This window comes from Babylonia areolata, chromosome 11, assembly GCF_041734735.1.
Source record: "Babylonia areolata isolate BAREFJ2019XMU chromosome 11, ASM4173473v1, whole genome shotgun sequence".
Classification (NCBI taxonomy): domain Eukaryota; kingdom Metazoa; phylum Mollusca; class Gastropoda; order Neogastropoda; family Buccinidae; genus Babylonia; species Babylonia areolata.
In genome coordinates this window covers 32,345,197-32,368,631 of record NC_134886.1, presented here as the reverse complement: position 1 = coordinate 32,368,631, position 23,435 = coordinate 32,345,197, and the positions used below count along the sequence as shown (strand labels likewise).

The following is a 23,435-nucleotide window of genomic DNA, read 5'->3' as shown; positions in this document are numbered from 1 at the left end:
GTTACGCGCCGAGGGGCCCAGTACATACATTTCGGCGTTGGTTTTCTTGTCCGAGTTTCCCTCTCGATTGTAGGCTACTTGACGACCAACTTGGCAAGGCTTGTGAGCATCCCCTACCCTGGTTTGTTTCTCCTACTGAGGTTTTCCTTCCCCGGGACTAGAGGTTTTTATGCACCTCTTACTCGCATGATGAACCCGTCATAGGATACATGGGGAATTTGATATGGTGTAACAGTGCTACCTGTTACCCCGCCCCGTCCATTTGGTCCGGGACTGCTTATTCGACCAGGCAAGCCTGACTTATATCGCGGCAGCCGCCAACCGTGACCGGCCTCATATCTGGAGGCCGTTCCCCTATCCGCCACCTGGGGACCCGCCGGGTTGGCCCGGCGGGATGAGTCGTCCCACCCGGATGAATAAAGTAAATAGTATAGGTCCTAATATACTACCATGTGGTATGCCACTTATAACATCAGCCAAGTTTACCAAAGAAGGAACTACCAATCCTAACCCTTTAAGTTCTTTTTGTTCAGTAGAAAGTTCCTTATCCAACCAAGTGTGTTTCCTGTTATTCCATAAGATTCCAATTTCTTTAGTAGTCTTTCATGTGGTACCGAGTCAAATGCAGTCTAACAAAAAAAAAAAAAATATTGATTTGAGTTGCCAGTACACTTGCAAAGGGTTAATAGTTGTTTTTTGTTGTTGTTGTTTTCCCCCTATCATTCATCATATATGAATTTCAACTTGCTGATACTATTTTCCTGTTCTAGGAGATTTTTAAAAGTGTTAACAGTGTTAGCCATCTTAACATGCAGTGCCTGAGGTAATGTATTCCAACAAGGTGTAATTCTGTTACTAAAACAATTTCATTTTCGAATGTTAGTTCTTGCCATACTTAATAAATAGTTTGTCAGTGGCATTCCTTGTTATAGTCGTGAAAGTATTTTTGAAAAAGTTCTCTTTGTTCGAATGTTAGCTCTTGCCATACTTAATAAATAGTTTGTCAGTGGCATTCCTTGTTATAGCCGTGAAAGTGTTTTTGAAAAACGGGTCTCTTTGTCTAGTTTACTCAATATTATTGAGTATTTTTGACTCACTTGTGTAAACAAAGTGAGTCTATGTTTTAACCCGGTGTTCGGTTGTCTGTGTGTGTGTGTGTGTGTGTGTGTGTGTGTGTCTGTGTGTCCGTGGTAAAATTTAACATTGCCATTTTCTCTGTAAATACTTTGTCAGTTGACACAAAGTTAGGCATACAAATAGGAAAAATTCAGTTCTTTCCAGTCATCTTGTTTAAAACAATATTGCACCTCTGGGATGGGCACACACACACAAAAAAAAGCCTAATTATATGCAAACTGCATTTACTGTTATATTTATATTTTTTGTATTCTCTAAGCTTGGCACTTTGATCTGATATTCTGACCCAACAACAACAGCAGTCATTATTATCATCTTCTGTTCAAACAGGAACTTCTGTTGCTCAGCATGGAAGTTTTATTTATTTTGCAAACGTTTTGGTGCAATAGTAAAAAAGGGAAATTACTCTAATTAATGCTAGGAGACTTAATTTACTTTAAACTGATCTTTCTCATCTTAAACATTACATTTTGAAATTATACTCAATACATAAAAAGCTTGGATTCTTTTTTTAAATTTTTATTTTTATTTTTATTTTTTTTTAAGTGTATCACAAGTGAGTCTTGAAGGCCTTGCCTCTCTTGTATATGTTTGTATTAGATCCCCTCTAATTCTACGAAATTTCAAAGATGGTAAATTAAGTAATTTCACTGAGTCTTTCTTTATCTTTATATGTTTTTTCCTGCAATCCACTGCCCTTCTTTGAACTTTTTCAACTGCAACAGATTCCTTTTTGTATAGCGGGTACCAAATAACATCTCCATATTCGAGGTGTGGTCTTACTAGTGTCTTAATTAATCTAACAAAAGTGTCACTGTCCATATATGAGAAAGTTCTTTTTATAATCTCGAGTACTGTGTTTGCCTTTAATATTACATAATCAATGTGTCTATCAAATTTTAAATCATCATCAAAGATAACTCCCAAGTCTTTTTCTTCTGAATATTTACTTAGACTCTTCTGTCCATCTGTGAGTCTCATAATGTAATCATTCTGGAGGTTGTTCTTCCCAACATGTAATACTTTACACTTATCAGTCGGCAAAAACATAGGTTCCGTGTGTTTATCCATTCTATTAGTTTATCTATATCTGTCTGTAATGTATATTTAGTGGCTGCTCAGGTTATCATAAATTTTAGTGTCATCCGCAAAGATTTTGCATGTGCTAATAACCATGTCCGGTAGGTCATTAATAAATGTTGTAAATAGAATGGGGCCAAGTACACTTCCCTGGGGGATACCGCTTAAAACTTTGGTTTCTGAGGATTAAGTATTTCCAACTCTAACCCTTTGGGTTCTGTCTTTCAGGAAATTTGACACCCAAGCTAATACACCTCCGGTTATTCCCTATGATTGCAACTTTGTATTAGTAATGAAACGCTTATGTGGAACAGAGTCAAAACCTTCCTGAAGTCCATATAAACAACATCAAATGTTTCACCACTGTCTAACATTGCTGTAAAATCATTCATCACCTCTAATGACTGTGTAACACAAGAACGTCTTGGTCTAAAGCTATGTTGGCATTTAGAAAATAAATCATTGTTGGTCATATGGTCTAGAATGGTATCTCTAATAAATGACTCTAAAATTTTGCATAGAACACATGTAAGGCTAACAGTAATTTCCTGCTGAATATTTATTTCCTTTTTTATATATGGCAGTTACATTTGCTTTTTTCCAATCTTGGGGTAACCTGCCTTTCTCTAGTGGTTTATTAAATAAAATAGATAATGGAGCTGATAATTCTTTATGAGCTTCTTTCAAAACGTTTGGATTCTTAAGTTTATTTTCATAATTCTTTATGAGCTTCTTTCAAAACGTTTGGATTCTTAAGTTTATTTTCATAATTCTTTATGAGCTTCTTTCAAAACTTTTGGTAAAATACCGTCAGGTCCACCTGCCTTGTTAGGGTTAAGATTCTTAAGCTTATTTTCAACTGCTTTTGGAATTATAACAATATCATTTAATGTAATACTATCTCATCTTGAGGTAGATTCTAAATGGGGAACATTATCTGTGTCTTCCCTTGTGAAAACACTAGAAAAAAAAAATCGTTAAGGACAGCTGATTTTTCCTTGTCAGTCTCTGCCATACTCCCATCTTCTCTCTCCAGGGGACTGATGCCTGTGGTCACGTTCAATTTTCCTCTAACGTATTTCCAAAAACACTTTGGGTTGCTTTTACAGTTTTGAGCTGTTTTCTTTTCGTGTTCCCGTGTAGCTTTCCTTATCTTCTTTGTACGCTGACTGCGCAGTTTAATGTAAACTGCTGATAATCTGTACCATCTTGAGTGGTTAAAAATCTTTTATAAGCGTAGTTGTATTTCTTTTTTTCTTTTTCTTTTCTTTTTTTCTTTTTCAACTATGATTTGTTCATCCATTGTGGTGTTACTTTGGTAACTCACACGAACACAGAAAGGGTTCGGAGAGAGGGAAGGAAGGAATGATGACAGGCGAGGGCGGGGGTACAAACTAGATGAGAAGATGTGAGGGGTAGGGGGAGGGAAATTAATTTGATAATAAGGACATCTTTATACACACACAGACACCACACACACACACACACACACACACACACACACACACACACACACGCACTGACACACATGCACACCAGCAATGCACACAGTGACACACTGCGCGCGCGCGCACACACACACACACACACACACACACTGACACACACATCCAGGGCTACGTGGCAATGCAAACTGAAGTTTGAGAACTAAACAAGTAAGCCGCAGCTTAAGCTGAGTCTGCTTTATATAAAGAATACTACAGTAAATGACTAAATTATTTCATCTATTGCTAAGGCAAATACAATCTAGATGCTGCACGACTGAAATCACAGGCACGCAAATAAAATGGCTACTGAGTTTTAAAAGTAACAAGACATTCAAGTATCAGTCATAATGTACGACTGTTTGATTTGGTCAGTGCTAAGGGAGGCCGGCGTTTCTGGTCTGGTAGTGGCCTGGTAGTGTACGTCGCAGACGCCACTTCTGGCGATATAGACACGACAGAACTAGGAGGACGCATGTACCTAGCAGAAAAACTGTTTGGCCGGCAGATAAAGACCTAAAGAAAACGGTCTTCTCTGGGTTAAGACCATCAAACACCCCGGTTCGGCCACTTCCAGAAGCAAGACCCTATCAACCCCCCCCAACCCCCCCCCAAAAAAAAACCCACTGAACTCAGTATACCTCACTGCAGGAACGAAATCTCATATCTTTCAATCATGTTTTCCGTTCTGCAAGCGGCGTTTTATACCGTCGCCGACCAGACGGAGGAAAACGCGGCATCAGTTTCAACTGAAACAGAGGTACGGGGCCTGATGACAGTCATTCGTAATCTCAGTGGACTGCCTTCCGCCTCACTGCAGTCACCGCTAGCGCCCGATCGTCTACGGACAGTTGTTTTGTTCAGCTGGTAATTTTACCAGCCAAGTTCACAGTTCGAGCTTGCCGTCCTGTCTTTCATACTGAGACCTCCATACCAAGAAACTGAGTAAAATGTTTTCAAGAGCGGGTTTTTTTGTAGTATGTTCTGAAGTATACCTGTATCTCAGTTAAGACACAATATTGACAGAGTTCTGGTAATTCTATCGTAGTCGCATGGAAGGGAAAACTCAATGCACAACAACAATCCAATATATGTTAGATACTGATCCGGCAGTCAGTGGAACCAATTAAGCTAAAGACAAATGGAGAGTGATTAAAAAAAAAAAAATTAAAAAAACCCCAACTAGATGAAAAGAATATTTTGCGGGGTTAAACCAAAGCTTATGCACACTGGACCTGATGATGCCCACCACAATAGATGATTAAAATGAAGCAATAGCTAGATGCGAGAACAGTCGTACTCCGAGTCAGTGCCCCTCAGTGGTCCCGCAGACCGATGTGCACGTCACGTGTGTCAGTGCGTGCGGCCGGCGTTAGTGTGTGTGTGTCACACACACACCACACACACGTGCTTGTGTGTACATTATAATAAATTATATGTAATAGTATTACACAACCAATTAAGACAAAGATGGCTCTATACAACGCCTGCGTCCTCAGCACCTTGCTGTATGGCAGTGATATGAGGCCGCGTGGACCACACGTGCTCGTCAGGAGAAAAGGCTCAATACTAGCCTTCCACCTGAGAAGCCTACAGTACGGCGCATACTCGGCATCTCCTGGCAAGACAAGGTGACAAACACCGAAGTTCTGACTCGCGTTGGCCTCTCGACCATGTCACCATGCTGAGACAGCGTCGGCTGCGGCTGGCTGGGCCACATTCGCCGCATCAGTGGAAGATGGTCGCATCCCAAAATACATCCTTTATGGAGAGTTCGCCACAGGGTAGAGAAGCATCGGCCGCCCACAGCTGAGATACAAAGACGTTTGCAAACGTGACAAGAAGGCGCTTGAGATCAACACTGAGTCCTGGGAGGACCTTGCAGATGACCGCAACAGCTGGAGAAGCACTCTCAAGAATCATCTATTGCAGTGGCAACATGTGTGTGTGTGTGTGTGTGTGGTGCGCTGCTGGTCAGGCATCTGCTTATCAGATGTGGTGTAGAGTATATGGATTTGTCCAAAGCAGTGACGCCTCCTTGAGCATAGACACTAGATTTCCCAGATATTAGTGTCTGTGCCTTGAGTTACTGTTATCAGTTGATCCACTCGAGCGAAGTCAACTGAAGGCTGAACAAGGGAAATCACTGTCACTGATGGCGACATCCATGCCGACGATTTGATTGGAGGATGGGATGTTGCCGACATGACTGAGCGGGAAGTGCGATCAACTGCACCACAGCAAAGGAGCGGGATATCACAGACGACGCTGTCTTTCTTTCCACGATGTTGAATCCTCAGTTCTATTCCCTTGCGAATTTTGGTAAATTTATTATAAAATTTGTTCTGACTGTGTGTAGTGTGTGCACAAATGAGGTTTCAATGGCGAAGAAATCGAGTAATAATTACCATTTGTCAGTTTTCATTGGGTTGTGTACGCGCATTCAGACATTAAGGAATATATCTCGTTTTCCCGTTCCATGTTATTTATTGTTGGTTCTTGCAAAGCCTTCGTTCAGTTTTCTTAAGGATTGGAAACTTTCTGAATAGTTTCGTTGCTGTGTAAAATTAAACAAAAAATCAAGACAAATTAATTAGAAAGAAAATTCGGACAGGTCATGTGGGGTCAATCTGGATGACCTGACTTTGCCTGGTCAGGCATCTGCTTGGCAGATGTGGTGTAGCGTATATGGTTTGTCCGAGCGCAGTGACGCCTCCTTGAGCAACTGAAACTGCCTAAGAATGACCTCTCACTTTTCTGTATCTTCCTGTATTCATTGTTTACTTTGTCTACATATTTTATTTCATTTTGTATTATTACTATTAATGTTTTACAGTGCAGTTACTTTATGTGTGAGTGTACAAAAAGGAGTTTGAATGACTAAAAAAATCGAGTAATATTCTAATAAGTTCTAACATACTCATACTGCTTATCAGTTTTCAGTAACTGCGCCAACGCATTGTGTGCTTGCAAATATGAAAGGAACATACCTCTTTTTCTCGTTCCATATTTATAATTTTATTTTGTTTTTGCAAAGCTTTAAATCAGTTTACCCAAAACGTTAGAGGAACAGTTTCGTTGCCAAAGAAAAGTAAACTCAAGATCGGTAGGACGAATTAATTTTTTGGAAGAAAATTCTGGCAGGTCATATGAGCCTAATGAGGTCAGTCTGGATGACCTGGCTTGGCCATAAAATGACTTTTCACTTCTGTATTTTTTGTTTCAGTAAAGTGTACCTTAGCTTTTGTTTCACTTTAAACAAAATACATACAGCACCTTATCTTTTCTTTCCAGAATGCATGCCTGGTCTCAAACCAAGAGATGGTGACCGTACAGTCAGAGTAAGTAGATTTTTTTTTTTTATTGTATTAAAACAAATATTGTGAAATTAATTCCAGCGAAACATGTCTACTGAGGAGGAGCTTATGCACCTTTACAGTTACACACAGGGAGGGTAGGATAAATGCAGATACAATCTTTTTGTTGTTTTGTTTCAAAGTTTCACTAAAAAAATCTATGTACATATTTGTGCTTCCGTTCACATTGATTTGTTTGATTACAAGGACATGCAATCAGTTTGTGTAAATTTACCAAACAAAATATACTCTTATTGGATTTATCAAATCAGTGGAACTAAACTGATACTATAGATTAATTTTCAATAAGATTTTAAGATGTTTACCTGCAGAATGCTGCATTGCTTTTGTTGTCACAAGCTATTGGTCCTCTTTGCTGTGTACAGCCACAGTTAACACTGATTACTTTGCCATGGAACCATATATCTACCTATAGACTCAGCTACAGTTTTATTCTTGTAGCTTATTTATCTATTGATGTATTTCATTTATCTGGATAAAGTTGCTACCGTCTAATATATATATATATTATATACACACACACATATATAAACACACATGAAATCTGTGTTTGCAGCAAATAGCAGTGGAGGGAAACATTGGCTGTGGCAAAACAACATTTTTGGAGCACTTCAGAAACCACTCTGGAGTGGAGGTAATGAGAGTTGTCTCGATGCTTGTTGAGTCCTGTGACAGCTTTACTCAATTACTGGCTCACATTTGAAGAGTTTCAAAAGTATTTTGTTGATGCTGAATAATCAATAATGACATGTAAGTATGTGGTAAGTTCTTTGATACAATGATAGTGTTTGTTTCTTTTTTCTTTCTCTTGCTGCTTCCATCTATTTTGATTTTGTCACAAATCTCTCCATCGCCACCACCCATGTTCGTCTGAAGTAAAATCATGTGTTTATGATGTTATCCATCCACACACCTCATTCACAGGTATTGATTAATAGTAAAATCCAGCCATTGAATCTAATTCCTGACTGACAGAGGACATTTCATGTTCATACCATAAAAATCTTGAGAATTAAACTAGTAAAGTGGTAACTCTAAAAACATGATGGAGGTCTTTTATGCCAACTATCTTGGTACTACTTCATTGTTTTCAGATATTTTATACTACTACTTCTGTGATCTACATTCAGAATAGAGGTGCTGGACATATTCACTGACCAGGAAGCTTTCTACCTCTCTCTCTCTCTCTCTCTCTCTCTCTCTCTCTCTCTCTCTCTCTCTCATGTTTAGTATCTTTTGTAGTTTTGTGCCATGGGGTTCAGTTTTAACTTTAAGTAGACTAATATAAAGTGAGACTACAGAGAAACTGAGAGCCATGTAGAATTAGTAATGTGTTTGATAACTTAATAACTAAATAAGTAAAACTTATGTGTCAGATCATAACATCATTTCTTGATTATTGAAAAATCATAAAACTTAAAAGCTCAGAATAGTGGAGGGTGAAGATTTGCTAATGAAGGTAAAGCTTCTGAGTTTTGGAAACAAATCAGAATGGTGCTTAGCATGGTGTTATTAGTTTATTTAACCTATGTACTTACTGCTTACAAAAAAAACATGCATGATTCTGCAAGAAATGTTAATTGTTTTCAACTCTTTTATTTTACAGGTACTTGCAGAGCCAGTAGAAAAATGGAAGGATGTGAATGGATTTAACTGTTTTGTGAGTATTTCATTAATATTTGTAAAAATAGAACAATTCTAACAGGGTGGAAATATCTAAATAAAGCATCTCTGTAACACTGACAAAGCTTGGTCATGCCAGGAGTAAATGTACAGCTATTACTTGATTGAATTATTGCATTGTTGCATCAAGTGTTATTCCAAGGATATGTGCACATACATGCATGTTTCGACTTTAACATGTGATTGTTTATGGAGCATGAATAGTTGAAGTTTACCAATTTGTTATTCAATTGCACATTTGGCCTGAAATACAGTAATCCAGCAGGTTAGTAAATGGTACACTGATTATCATTCTTCAGAGCAGGTATTGTATATGTTCTGGATTTCTGATATTATATTGATATTGTGATAGTTAGATTGCCAGTCTTGGTTGCATAGGGTAGGTAAGACAAAATATGACATCCCCACTCCAGTTCCCCCCAAAAGAAAAGAGAGACAGAGATTGTTAGGAGTAATGCCTTGGGGTTGGCAAAAAAGATGTGAAAAGAAAATAATTATATATATTGTTAGGAGTACTGACTTGGGGTTATGGAGGGAAAATATTTAAAAAAAAGAAAAAGAAAAAAGAAAGAAAGAAAAAAAGGACACACAAAATACAATGATATATTGTTAGGAGTATGGACTTCAAGCTTGCACTTCTCGAAATCATATATGAAGCAAAGGTGTGAACTCAAACAAAAGATGATCAGTGTGAACATTTACTGATCAGGGCTCCCTACCAAGTTTTCATCGGTGGGTATCTTTGTCCCCAGTGCTAATTTCAAAGAATAACCTATTAGGCTAACCAACTGATCACATGATCCCATTGATCACATGACAGTGACATTAGGAGACTTTCATCTCAGAAACCAGCAGTGCCACCAAACACCATGGTGAAGTGGGTAACACCACAGACAAAAAACTGGCAAGAATGGTTTAAGCCACAACAGAGGTGTTGAAAATTTTTTTTTACTTGAGCCAGCTCCTACCCACAGTTCAACGGCTGAAATGGAAAGACCAGGAGCAAGTATTCAAGGGTTATCCACTACACAAATGCATCTTCAGGGATGTTACTTACATTTCCTGACTCAATCCTGCAGGTGTTTGTATGTGCTGGACCTGGTTGATGCTGGGACAGTTTGAAAGGAAGTGTAGAATACTGCATTGTCACAGTCCCCATCCTACATGGACCTCCAAAAATAGCATCATGATCATGTTCATCATTTATCTCTCTCTCTCACACACACACACACACACACACACACACACACACACACATATATATATATATATATATATTCCATGATTCTGTGGCCTTTCATGCCCTGTTTGCATTGTGACTTCAGTCTCGATTTTTCCTCCAATGCCATGTCTGTGGCAAGTTCTTGTCACATACGTAAGTGTCAGCGGATTCATTGGGGACTGTTGCTGGAGGGATATGGTGGTGGTCTTTATTCAGGTAGAACGCTTGCTCAGCCTGACTCTGCAGCTGAATGATTATTGTCATCAGTAGGTGGTGTCCTGTGTATATTGGATTTGATCAGTCACTACTAAGCACCACAAAGACGTGGCGACAGTGCAGGGTCTCCTCCAGTGTGTTGCCCCTTCATATCCTAACATTGATTAGATAGCTCCTGCAGACTGCTATTACTGTGGCAGACAAATCTGGGTGTGTAAGGGGAACTCTGTATGAGCAGTGTGGGAGTAACACCAACAAAATGGTGCAGATGAGGTGACAGTAAAAAACAACAAAATGAGCATTGTCTGGAGAGAGGTGATGGTGATATTACAATGGGTACAAAATGTCAGTGCCACCTGTTCTATGGTTTGTTTTTTTCTTTTCAGGACTTGATGTACCGAGACACATCTCGATGGAGTTTGGCTTTTCAGTCCTACGTCACTCTGACAATGCTGGAAAATCATGAACAGGAAGAGGTACAGACTTTTGTTTTGTTTTACTTTGTTTTATTTGTTGTTTGCACTTGTTGTTGCCAGTCTTCATGCATATATCATATGAAATGGTTATAGTTCAGAGTGGCAGCTGTGTGTGTTGGTATACAAACTGTTTGGTTCCAGGCTGGCTTATGATTAACGCTTAATTCTAAATTCTCTGCTAATGTCATATTGCTTTTAGCTACTTTTCTTTCTCTTTTTTGAGTTGAAGGACATATTAAAGATTTAGCATGATAGAAAATAATTTCCCTGTTTTAAAAAAGATAACATGACCGTTTCCACTGCAAACTTTTGCTAGTAAATTTTCTTGTCTCATATTCATATTGGCACATGTAATGTCTCATGCTGTAATAAATGTGCCAGATATGTACAAAATCCTGTTTATTATCTTTGGTTCAATGGGATTGGAATGTCTTTAGACGGAGGTGTATCTCTCTTTTTTTCAGGAAAAGGGGCGTGTGAAAATGATCGAGAGGACTCTGTACAGTGCTCGCTATTGCTTCATTGAAAATTTATTCAGGAAGTAAGTGTTGAGATTTATATTACATTTTCACATCTTATCTACATTCTGTGTTCAGATTTATATATTTTTTTGTCTTATATACATTCTGATTCATATTATCCCTGCATTTTGAAACTGATCTATTATGATCTATTTTCCAAATGCTCCCATTTTTTACTTTCCCCCCCATTTGAGTCTGACTGGCCAACATTTATTTAGCTTTGTTCAAAAGCTGCTTTGTCTCATGCAGTTTTATTTGTGTGGATCTTTTTTTCTTGTTTTTTTTCTTTCATACATGTGTGTCTGTCTTTCTGTCTGTCTGTCTGTCTCTCTCTCTCTCTCTCTCTCTCTCTCTCTATATATATATATATATATATATATATATTATATGTGAATGATTACATGACTGGTTACATTTGTTGAAGATGTTCATGGATCCATATGGGATGGATGAAAACATTTTTGATTTTTGTTGTCAAGTTTTCACCCCACCACATCCCTGTTTCACAAATGTTAGTAAAAGATGTCCTGCGTCTGCATATACAAATGAGAAATAGAACCTTCTCTCTCCCTTTGTCTTTTACACACACACACACACACACACACACACCACACCACACACACACACACACACACACACACACACACACACACACACACACACACACACACACACACACCACACACACACACACACACACACACACACACACACACACACACACACACACACACAAACTATACAGTGTACACAAGACATGAAATGCACACAGATTTACTGTACTCTGCAATGCCAACAATTTTTGATGTTTTTTTGTTGTTGTTTTTCTGCAGAAATCTGATGTCTGAAGTGGACTATGCTGTTCTGAATGAGTGGCATGACTGGATAGTAAACAATGCCAACACAGGCTTGGATCTCATTGGTAAATCCTGTAGTTTTGGTGTGGAGTTAAGTGGGGGATTGGTTGCTTGTGGGTTTTGGCTGGCATTGTTAAATGTGCATGGTTCTGATTAGTTGGGTTTTTTTTGATAGTGAACAATGCCAAACAGGCCTGGATCTCTTCTGTACATCCTGTAGTTTTTGGTGTGGCAGAAGTAAGCAATGTATTGGTTACCTTTGGGTATTGGTTAGGATTGTTATATGTGCTTACCCCTGAAAATGGAGAATGGTGGGGTAAAAATGGTCATACACATAAAAGCCAACTTGTGTGCTTGTATTTGAGTGAACATGGGAGTTGCAGTCCACGAACAAAGAAGTCATATGTGCTTCTGTTTGTTTTTGACTCACTTGTGTAAACAAAGTGAGTCTGTGTTATAACCCGGTGTTGGGTTGCGTGTGTGCATCTGTATGTATGTGTTTCCATGGTACACATTAACATTGCCATTTTCTCTGAAAACACTTTCTCCGTCAATACCAAATTACTTTAATTAGGCTTAAAAATAGTAGAATAAAAAATCTTCACAGTCATACCAATAATAGTTTGTAAGTCTCCCGTGTTTCCCGTATCATTAATGGTTTATTTCATTGAGGCCATTTCCGGGATTCTGAAAACACCATATTACCGCATTTCAATTGCAGTAGCGTTGGCGATGCTTACTGAGAAGATGGAGTGACCTTGTTTGCAATGAAATGGAAAGAAATACATATTCTGGACATAACACACACAGTGACACAGACTACATCATCGATGTGTTTACTGCATATGAATCTTTTAAAGTGGATATTCAATTAACTGGAATGAACATAAAAGAGAAATTGAATTGACTGTGTTGTACTTTCCCAGCGGGTGTAACTAAACTTGAACATCTATCTAGATCCAGAGAAAAACGGCTAAATGTTGCAGTGTGATTGCTGGGATGGCGACGTCTCCTTTACCATGGACTTTAAAGTATTCTTAAATGCCCTTAAAGAATTCTTAAATGCCCAAGATACACCAAAGTAATAAAGTAATGATTTAATTAAACAGTGTTATCACTTCAAATACCGCAATTGATTTATCACCCTTGAAAAGCATGCTTAAATGTTAATTTTTGAACGTCATTCATGGATCTGCAATAGTGCAGTAAGATGGTTTCTCTCCAGCCGAACATGCTGGGTTCAAATCTGCGCTCAGGCCTTTTTAAAATTCTATTTAACCCGAAGCTTTATGATAAATACAGAACACGTTTTAACAATTGAATTTATTTTTTAAATTTCTTTTTAAGTGTATCACAAGTGAGTCTTGAAGGCCTTGCCTCTCTTGTCAACTTGTGAACAAAGTGTTATCGCACTGTCTTGATTGCATGTCTGTGGTGACTTGACATGTTTTTTTTTCTATTTTTTATTTTTGTATATTTCATTTCTTTATAAGTAAGTAATGTAGGATCCATACTCAATGGAGTGGTGGTCATGAAAAAGGCCTTCCAGTCATCCCCTTTATATATGACATGGTAAGGAGGACGAGAAGTTGAAGACCAAAGTCCTCACTTGGCACTCACACAGATACAGACAGACACACAGACACCCCCCCGCACCCCCCTCCCCACACACAAACACATAGACACACCCACCCACACACACACACACACACACACACACACACACACACACACACACCACCCACGCACACACACACACACACACACACACCACACACACACACACACACACACACAAACACAAAAGCAGGCACAGTGGTTCTCACATCTTGCCTCCTGATCCATTTTCCATCAGTTTCTCAGAGACAACACAGGTTGGGCAAATCCATCTGCTTGCAGATGCCTAACCAGCAGCCTAAACCCAACATGTCAGTCAGGCCTTGAGTGAATCAGAGTGGAACTTGGTGCACTGTTTGGTGATGGAGGAGACAAAAAACCCTGTAGAACTGTAAAACATGAGTCAGTCAGGTGCTCCAACTTTGTCACGACATGGCCTTATTGGGAAAAATTGTACATGTATGCATTTTTTTTGTTGCTTTTTTTTTTTCTTTTTTTTTTTTTTTTTACACAAATTTTCATTAAACAATCATGGTGGAGCATAATAAATAAATAATATAATTATTATTTATTTATTTATGTACGCTTATCTATTATTTATTCACCTTTTTTTTTCTTTTTTCTCAAGGCCTGACTAAGCGTGTTGGGGTACGCTGCTGGTCAGGCATCTGCTTGGCAGATGTGGTGTAGCGTATATGGATTTGTCCGAACGCAGTGACGCCTCCTTGAGCTACTGAAACTGAAACTGGTGGAGCAATTTATTATGGCCAGAATGGAAACCCTTCAGAAGTTACAGTTTGAGCTCAAGATCACAGCAGTGCAATAGAAAAAAAAATACTGTTGCAAGATTATCTGCTTGGCAGTGTTTTGTTGTTGTTTTTTATCTCCCTCTCTCTCTCTATGATTGTGGTGTTGGATTAAGCGGGTATCACATTTAAGTCTTGAAGACCTTGTCTGTCTTGTTGCACAGTGAAAATGATTCAGTTTTCATTTGTTTTCTCAGATTTTGCATTGGCATTTGGTGTGTGTTCACAGTGTACCTGCGGGCCTCACCAGAAACCTGCCATGGACGCATCAAAATCAGGAACCGGTCAGAGGAGTCCAGTGTTGCCTTGGTAATATCAAATTCAGTTTACTGATCTTGAATGTTTAGAAATTTGAAGCTGATAGTTTGTGAATCATCTCATTTAGATATGAACGTCAAGGTTGGGTTGATGAACATAAATGAAAAACTGGAGCTCTACTTGGAGGTTAAGTATTTTTTTGTGGTTGAGATTTTTGTTCTTTTTCTTTTTTTTGCTCATTCATTCTCACACCCAGTGACACACACTCCCTCTTGCTGTCTTTCCCAGTTCTTTTTCCTTATCTTTGTTCTCCATTCAATCGAGATACGTTCCTAATCTTAAAAGGTTAAATGACTCTTGATTTCACATATCAATCAATTCAGAACGCGTAATAAAAAGTAGACATCGTTGCCAGAGGTCTTGAAATATGTTTACTTTCCCTGTTCCAGGAATATCTGCAAGATCTCCACACACTCCACGAAGACTGGCTCATCCATAAAACCAACGGTCAGCTGCCTGCTCCGGTTTTGGTCAGTCCAACAACAGTTATCTTTTTTGCCTGGTTTGGTGCTGATAGTGATCTATCCCCCTTTGAATGGTCCCATTTGTGTCTTTGTGTTTTATTATTATTATTATTATTTTATTATTATTATTGTTACTACTACCTTTTTTATATTGTATTTATTTATTTACTTATTTATGTACACTTATCTATTATTTATTCACCTTTTTTTGTTTTTGTTTTTTCTCAAGGCCTGACTAAGCGCGTTGGGTTATGCTGCTGGTCAGGCATCTGCTTGGCAGATGTGGTGTTGCGTGTATGGATTTGTCCGAACGCAGTGACGCCTCCTTGAGCTACTGAAACTGAAACTGGTGGAGCAATTTATTATGGCCAGAATGGAAACCCTTCAGAAGTTACAGTTTGAGCTCAAGATCACAGCAGTGCAATAGAAAAAAAAATACTGTTGCAAGATTATCTGCTTGGCAGTGTTTTGTTGTTGTTTTTTATCTCCATCTCTCTATGATTGTAGTGTTGGATTAAGCGGGTATCACATTTAAGTCTTGAAGACCTTGTCTGTCTTGTTGCACAGTGAAAATGATTCAGTTTTCATTTGTTTTCTCAGATTTTGCATTGGCATTTGGTGTGTGTTCACAGTGTACCTGCGGGCCTCACCAGAAACCTGCCATGGACGCATCAAAATCAGGAACCGGTCAGAGGAGTCCAGTGTTGCCTTGGTAATATCAAATTCAGTTTACTGATCTTGAATGTTTAGAAATTTGAAGCTGATAGTTTGTGAATCATCTCATTTAGATATGAACGTCAAGGTTGGGTTGATGAACATAAATGAAAAACTGGAGCTCTACTTGGAGGTTAAGTATTTTTTTGTGGTTGAGATTTTTGTTCTTTTTCTTTTTTTTGCTCATTCATTCTCACACCCAGTGACACACACTCCCTCTTGCTGTCTTTCCCAGTTCTTTTTCCTTATCTTTGTTCTCCATTCAATCGAGATACGTTCCTAATCTTAAAAGGTTAAATGACTCTTGATTTCACATATCAATCAATTCAGAACATGTAATAAAAAGTAGACATCGTTGCCAGAGGTCTTGAAATATGTTTACTTTCCCTGTTCCAGGAATATCTGCAAGATCTCCACACACTCCACGAAGACTGGCTCATCCATAAAACCAACGGTCAGCTGCCTGCTCCGGTTTTGGTCAGTCCAACAACAGTTATCTTTTTTGCCTGGTTTGGTGCTGATAGTGATTTATCCCCCTTTGAATGGTCCCATTTGTGTCTTTGTGTTTTATTATTATTATTATTATTTTATTATTATTATTGTTACTACTACCTTTTTTATATTCTATTTATTTATTTACTTATTTATGTACGCTTATCTATTATTTATTCACCTTTTTTTGTTTTTGTTTTTTCTCAAGGCCTGACTAAGCGCGTTGGGTTATGCTGCTGGTCAGGCATCTGCTTGGCAGATGTGGTGTTGCGTGTATGGATTTGTCCGAACGCAGTGACGCCTCCTTGAGCTACTGAAACTGTCTTTTCCCCCTCCTGTCTTCCTTCCAGACCTAACAGGCATGTGCCTGGATTGATTTATCTTAAACACCAACTTTCTGTGTATTCCTCTGTTTCTCACTTTTTGTTTTTTGTGTGTGTTTTTTTTTTTCCTCAGTTTATTTTGTCAACACAGAATATAATTGAACTGACAGGGCACAGGCATCTTACAATTTGAGTGGAAATGATGCTTATTCGGTTATTGTCATCTCCAGGGTGCAGTCCTGTGTAACCTTTTAATTTTTTTTCAACATTTTCATTCAAAGGTTAACGATAGAAAATTAATATACTCTGTGCATTTGGAAGTAAGCCCATAATGATGCTGTGAATATTGACTATTCCACATCAACATAATGTATGCAAAACAATACATATTCAGTCCTGTGCAATCTTAAGGGACACTGGTTTGCTGATTGCACTGTCATGAATACTGCAGTCTGGGTGTGTTATTTTTCTGTAACCTAATAAACTCTTTATATGGATTACAAAATCATGTGTGCACTGAATTTGTGTCCACACGAAGAATTTAATAACTACTGGTGGGTCTGCACATCTGTAGCCTTCACCCATGACCCTAAGATTAAAAGTCCAACACTCTTACTACTTGGCTATCAGGCCCTCAGCAATAGTTTGTTGGTAAGAACACTGCTCAGGCAAAGTTTTGTAGGAGTTTATTTAATATCATATCTAAATCTTATGTTTATATCAAAGAATGATGTAAAGTATGTGACAAAAAAATGATGCAAAGTATGTGACTTTTGTTGTCTTTATTAATTCAGTTTTGTCAGCAACATTACCTTTTTTTTTCTTTTTTCTTTTTCACAGGTCATTGATGCCAACAAAGACTTGGATGAAGTGATGAAGGAGATTAAGGAACTGACCCCCATGATCCTCTCTAATAATCAGAGCTAGCAGAACTGGATCTGTACGCGCCATGAATGTTTCTCACATATTGCATGTAATTGTATATAAATGTTTGTCACGAATTGCATGTAACTGTACATATTGTTTCTCTGTCACCTGATCCTGTTGCTTTTGTTCATTGACTAATTATAAAAAGTCATGGAATGAACCCTACCAATCTCAGGATTCTTGTGTGTATGAATATTTATGTTCATTTGTACCTGATCTTTATTGAAAAGAATGCATGATTTGTAAGAAAGAAGTATTGGGGGAAACTTGTATGAAAAGTGTGTTTTGGATGACTGTTGGACAGTTATTTTATTCAGCAAGTATTACCTCCACCACTGAGTAGGATGATCAGACTTTTCTTCCACATCCGTCTGGATCAAAAAGTGATATATTGCAAAGTGATTAGTGTTCCAGACTGAGGCCTGGGATGACATGGTTTCAAACCCATCACCATGGTTACATAAATTCGCTGTTCCTATCCCCTCCCTTCCATATGTTCTATTGGAATCTTTCTTCATCGCTATACCTTGTTCTGTCATTCCACAAAATTCCATAGAAATGCACTGGTATTTTCTAAAGATACCAATCTAGTACTTTTCATTGTTTTTGTCCCGCCTCTCAGTGGTGAAGAATTTAAAAATTCTCTGCATATGTATGAGTCTAGATCACCATGAAAATAAAATTAGTTGGTTCTGGGCCTGTTGCCGATATTTCCACAAAATTTCAGGAAACCTGAAAAGACAAATCAGTGAATGCCTCAGGCCACATTCTCTCTAAACCCAGCCAGTTGTTGACAGCAGTTGGCAAGGAATTGTGTGGTCATTTTGTGCTTTTCCACCATGGTGCCAGCAGCCGGCAACAGCCAGCTTTTTGATTTATCTTGTGTACACAGGATCAGATGGGTAGCGATCCAAGGGACAGAACTCTTCAATGATACTGGCAGCGGGAATCCCAATAACATTTGTTCCATTTGGAGAGAGCTGTGTTGTTTCTAGCTGACATCAAGTATCTGTGTTTGACTGAAGTGTGTTACTGTGTCATGCTGACAGCAACTGGCTGAGCTTAATGTGCATGTTGCCATATTGTGAGTCCTAGCCAAATAAGTAGTCTACAAACAAATTTTCTAATATGACATGATGAGCTAATATTTTCAGGACATTTGATGCCATCTTTCAAAACTACATTTCCCATAACCATATACCTCTGCCTCATCCTCTTTTTTTTTTCCTCCAGACTTTGACAGTATATACAAAATCACTGTGTTGTGATATTGAACTGCAACTGATGCTCTGTCAATGAATTTTGGGCGTCTCATTTTGAATCATAAATGGTTGTGTACATCCAAGACTAAATGGGACATAATGAAGGGTATGAGGAGTGTATATATTAGCAATCACATTTCCATACCAAATATTAGAAACGACCTGTATACTTTTTTTTTTTTTTGTTAATTGAAACAAATATGATAAATTTCTGAGGAAGCAGAAAAACCAAGGGAATCTCATCTGGAAGTTAAGTATCAGACATGTTGTGTGCCTAGAAAATGTCTTTCAGTTTTGTTTATGTATGGAGTCACTGTTTAATTTTGAAGACAAAAAAAAAAGAAAAAGAAAAAAAAAAGAACCTCGTTCTCAGACTCACAGATTGATATTCAATGTCCAGTTCTGTACATTTATTGACATCAGTCTGGCCAGTATGTAGTGGAGTCCACATAATGTTTTTCTGTTGCCTCTGATGACCTGTATTTAAAGAAAACAAAGTCTCAGAAAGGTTCAAACCAATCACATTTGTGATCAATGAACATTGTTAAGATCATTAAGGTGTGTATGTGCGTGTTGTTTATTCTAAGTAGTTGATGGAAAGTGTAAATGATGTCTTTGCTGAAGCCACAGTTGCAGTCTGAACTGTTTGCATGGATACAGTCGACTGGAGCAGCAGTGATAGGCTGTTTTATTGACTGATTTTTTAATGTTTTTTTTTGTGTGATCATTTACTAAAACAGTCGTAACACATTCTGCGAGCCAGCTGAAAGTGCGTCACAGTGAATGATCAAATGAGAGAAAGCAATTTACAATACTGCCTTCACATGCAATGTTTTGAGCAAATAGAACTGGGGTAGGCTTCATTCATCATATTCAGCTTAACACCCAAGAGACTACTTTTGTTCGTTTGACATTGAAGTAGAAAGTTGTTCATTAGGAAGCAATGTATGGAAGAATCTGAGGGTATTTGTCTTTATTGAAAAATAATATATGTACATATATTCAAACACCAAAATGTGTATGGAAAACTAATTTTTCCTCAAAAGATTTTCTTTTCTACTCAGAGATGTCAGTTGTTTTTTAGTGCAGAAGCAAATGAAGAGGTATTGCCTCTATATGAATATGATAATACATTTTGACCCACAGAATACAAGCATATTGGTTATATTGCCACTGCAAAATTTGGTGTTATATTTTTTTTAAACAGCAAAACTTGTCAGTGGATACAAAATGTGATCCACAGTGAATGGTACATTTTACATAAGTTAAATTGATATAACCTTTCACACAATCAGACGTTCCAGTATATACAAAATGTAAATCCATGGCAAAGACATTTATTATTTGTATTTTAGTTAAATCCATTAACCTGTTATGCAAATAATCAAAATGGTGTCTCTCACAATATTTATTCATCCCACCTATGTGTGATACAGTAGAATTTGTGTGCAGTGTATGATGAAATCACCATTGTTGTTCTCAAATTTAACCAAAACATATTTTTTAATTACATGTTCTTGTCAGATGATTGGAAGGCAGCATTGCTGTGTTATTAGCATTATGATTTAAGAGTATGTTTGCATGAGATTTTAATAGTTCGGAAATTGCAAATTTAATTCATTCATATGATCTTTTCACAAAGTGACATGTGAGACTTGAGACAGTTGAGAAGGAAATTACATGTTTTATCATAACTCATACATACCATTACCATTTCTGCTATGTATTACATCCAAAGGAAGCAATTTTTAGTTTAGGCATGTCTTATTACAATTTGGGGGGAGGTGGTGGGGTGGGGTTGGGTTTTTTCCTTGTTACCATTGAAGATTTAATTATTTTCAGTGTACAAACTCATGAAATTTAGGAAATGAAAATGTCAGGGACCAAAAGTATCTTGATATTGTGTTTTGTATTTTATACTGACAACTCTGCTTTGTAAAGTATGCAATATTTACATGAGTTGGATAACAAGATGTATTTTGAATGTTCTGACATGCACCACAGTATGTGAATGCTTACTTGCACACAGACCAGGGTTACCATGCTGAATAGCATTGTTTTGCTCTCCTACCTCCCTTAGTCAATCCTACTCATGGTTGGGTTTTTTCTTTGTTATTCCAAAGCAACCTTTTGGCTATTTTCTCCCTCTGTGTCTTGTCTCTATCACTCTGTGAGTGTGGGTGTGTCCCTGTCTGTCTCTATTTCTTCACATAACAAAAAAGCCTAAAAAAAAAAAAAAAAATTATGAAAATACAGTATCATGACTTTGGCTTTTGTTACAGTTTCATGTGTGTGAATATGGATGCAAAATTGTAAACTATTTTAGAATGCAGGAGGGGGGAAAAGATACACAATTGTTCATCTCCTTTGCAGACAAATGAACACTACTTCAGTACATAATACGTTTCCTTGGTTCACCGCATAACAGAATGGAGATATGTATTTAATATACATGCCATTAACCAGACAGCTGAACTGAATCAAAACATTAGGTAATATGTAGTATTAAGAAAAAGACTACTTAAGATGAAGTTTAAACTGTATCAATGGAAGAAGCCAATGCTGCTATTAATAATGATAATGCTACCGTTAATGTTTTAAGTCAGCTGTTAGTGTGAAAGAATCCATGGCACTCCACACTAGTGACTGCTGGACATGTTTTTGGGCTGCAACTTGTACTTGCAATCCTACCATTAAGGCAGCCAAACTCCACTTCAGAGGTTTGTATGCTGGGTGTGTTAAAATTTCTGACCCAACAAAAACTAACATGGATTACAAGATCTTCAGCATGTGTATACACATGAACGGGCTTAAGGTAATATCAGGTCTGCACATATGCTGATGAAGGAGAGTTGAAAAAACGATTTCCAACCTCGATATGCCAGCCACCAATATCAAGTCCAGGCCCCTTGGATTGAAAATCTAAGGCTTTAACCATTCTGTTATTGTTCCCATTTTAAACATTGTTGCATAAGAACAGCTTTACACAGCAAGTGCAGTTATTCAGCCCTGTAAAGAGTTTTACATCAGTCAAATTTTAGTGAAAGGAGTTAGTGCTGCAAAAAGTGTATATGAAGCTTGGCAATCTTTAACTGGATCTAAAACTGAGTGACTGCTCTGACTTCCTTGGCTTGGATAATCACGAAGGGTGATGGCTGAAGGTCAACATTACTATAATGTGTTCCAGTTTTTCTTGGATACGTCGCTGTGCTCAAACAAATCCATATAAGCTACATGACATCTGCTGGGCAGATGTCCAACCAGCAGCATATCCCAAAGCGCTACTATTATCATGAATGCATGTCTGGAGACTTAGTACCTTTTGCAAAGTAGTCAAAAAACACAGTGGGGACTAACATAGTGATGTAGCTCTGTGTAAGAATTGATTGAGTAGGACCAAAACAAAGTAAAATTTTGCTCAGAACCAAAATCAGTTAAAAAAACAACATACCCTCATTCAAAACAACTTAAAGTATGAGCATATTTACTGGTCCCAGCCAAGAAAAATGATATTATTTTATAAAGGTTTTTGAGAATGGAACCACCAGGAGGCCTAGACGTCCTTTGCAACGTTGTAATACATAGCAGTGGCAGTTAATTTCAATTAATTGTCATTAGCTTTTCAGTTATTCTAAGGGGGAGAACTATGCCATATCAGTACACACATTCACAAATTAGGTGGTTACCTCCCATATCTATAAATCTTTATTATACATTTCACACACTTATTCACTTGTTTCAGGGAGAGAAGAATAAAAACTATGAAACGGAACAGAAAGAGGAAGAACTGAAGTCGGAAGCAAAGAAAGAGAAGACCAACTTAATGAAAAACACTTCTAAAGCAAAGAAATTTGATTGGACGGATGAAATGACACGCACGCACACACACACACACACACATAAAAAAAAAGGAAAAAAAAAAAAAGACTCATGGAGCAATGTTAAAGAAAGCCAACAGAAATAAAGATCAACAAACTGGGAAGACATGAAACCATTCTGGATAAATCTGATTTTTAAATTGGAAAAAAAAAGAAGTAGAAAATCGATGAATGAAAAAGACACACACACAAAAAGGTGATTAATTCACGTAAAAAAGGATAGCAAATGGGGGACACTACTGAAACTGCCTAATCATTATCAAAACAGCAAACACTTGCACAGCAAACCGTTCATTCCAGAAACTATTGAAACCGCCTTATCTGTATCAAAACAGCAAACATTCGGACAGCAACACGTTCACTTCACACTGAGCATCACGCGCACACGCGCGCACTCAGTTATGGAAGGTCCGGCCCACTGACGCTTTCCACCACTGCACACAGACCCACTACGTGGGCACGCAGAATCGTGCATAATTTTCTAATATGATTTGACAACTGACGAATGAATCACCTAATTGAAACCAGGCACAGACACAAACGAACCGATCTCATAAAAAAAATTCTCTGATCGCATGATG

The 23,435-nt window shown here is 37.9% G+C and overlaps 1 protein-coding gene across 1 annotated transcript; it reads left to right on the top strand.

The window, feature by feature from the left end:
• The first annotated feature begins 5,893 nt into the window (after window positions 1-5,893).
• Window positions 5,894-20,731, top strand: LOC143287365 (thymidine kinase 2, mitochondrial-like). Its single transcript, XM_076595332.1, has 10 exons — window positions 5,894-6,023; window positions 6,996-7,042; window positions 7,635-7,712; window positions 8,685-8,738; window positions 10,586-10,675; window positions 11,140-11,216; window positions 12,030-12,118; window positions 14,706-14,785; window positions 15,184-15,264; window positions 17,628-20,731. The coding sequence occupies exons 1-10, from the start codon at window positions 5,987-5,989 to the stop codon at window positions 17,712-17,714; spliced, it is 720 nt and encodes a 239-aa protein (XP_076451447.1). The 5' UTR covers window positions 5,894-5,986; the 3' UTR covers window positions 17,715-20,731.
• The last annotated feature ends 2,704 nt before the right edge of the window (window positions 20,732-23,435 follow it).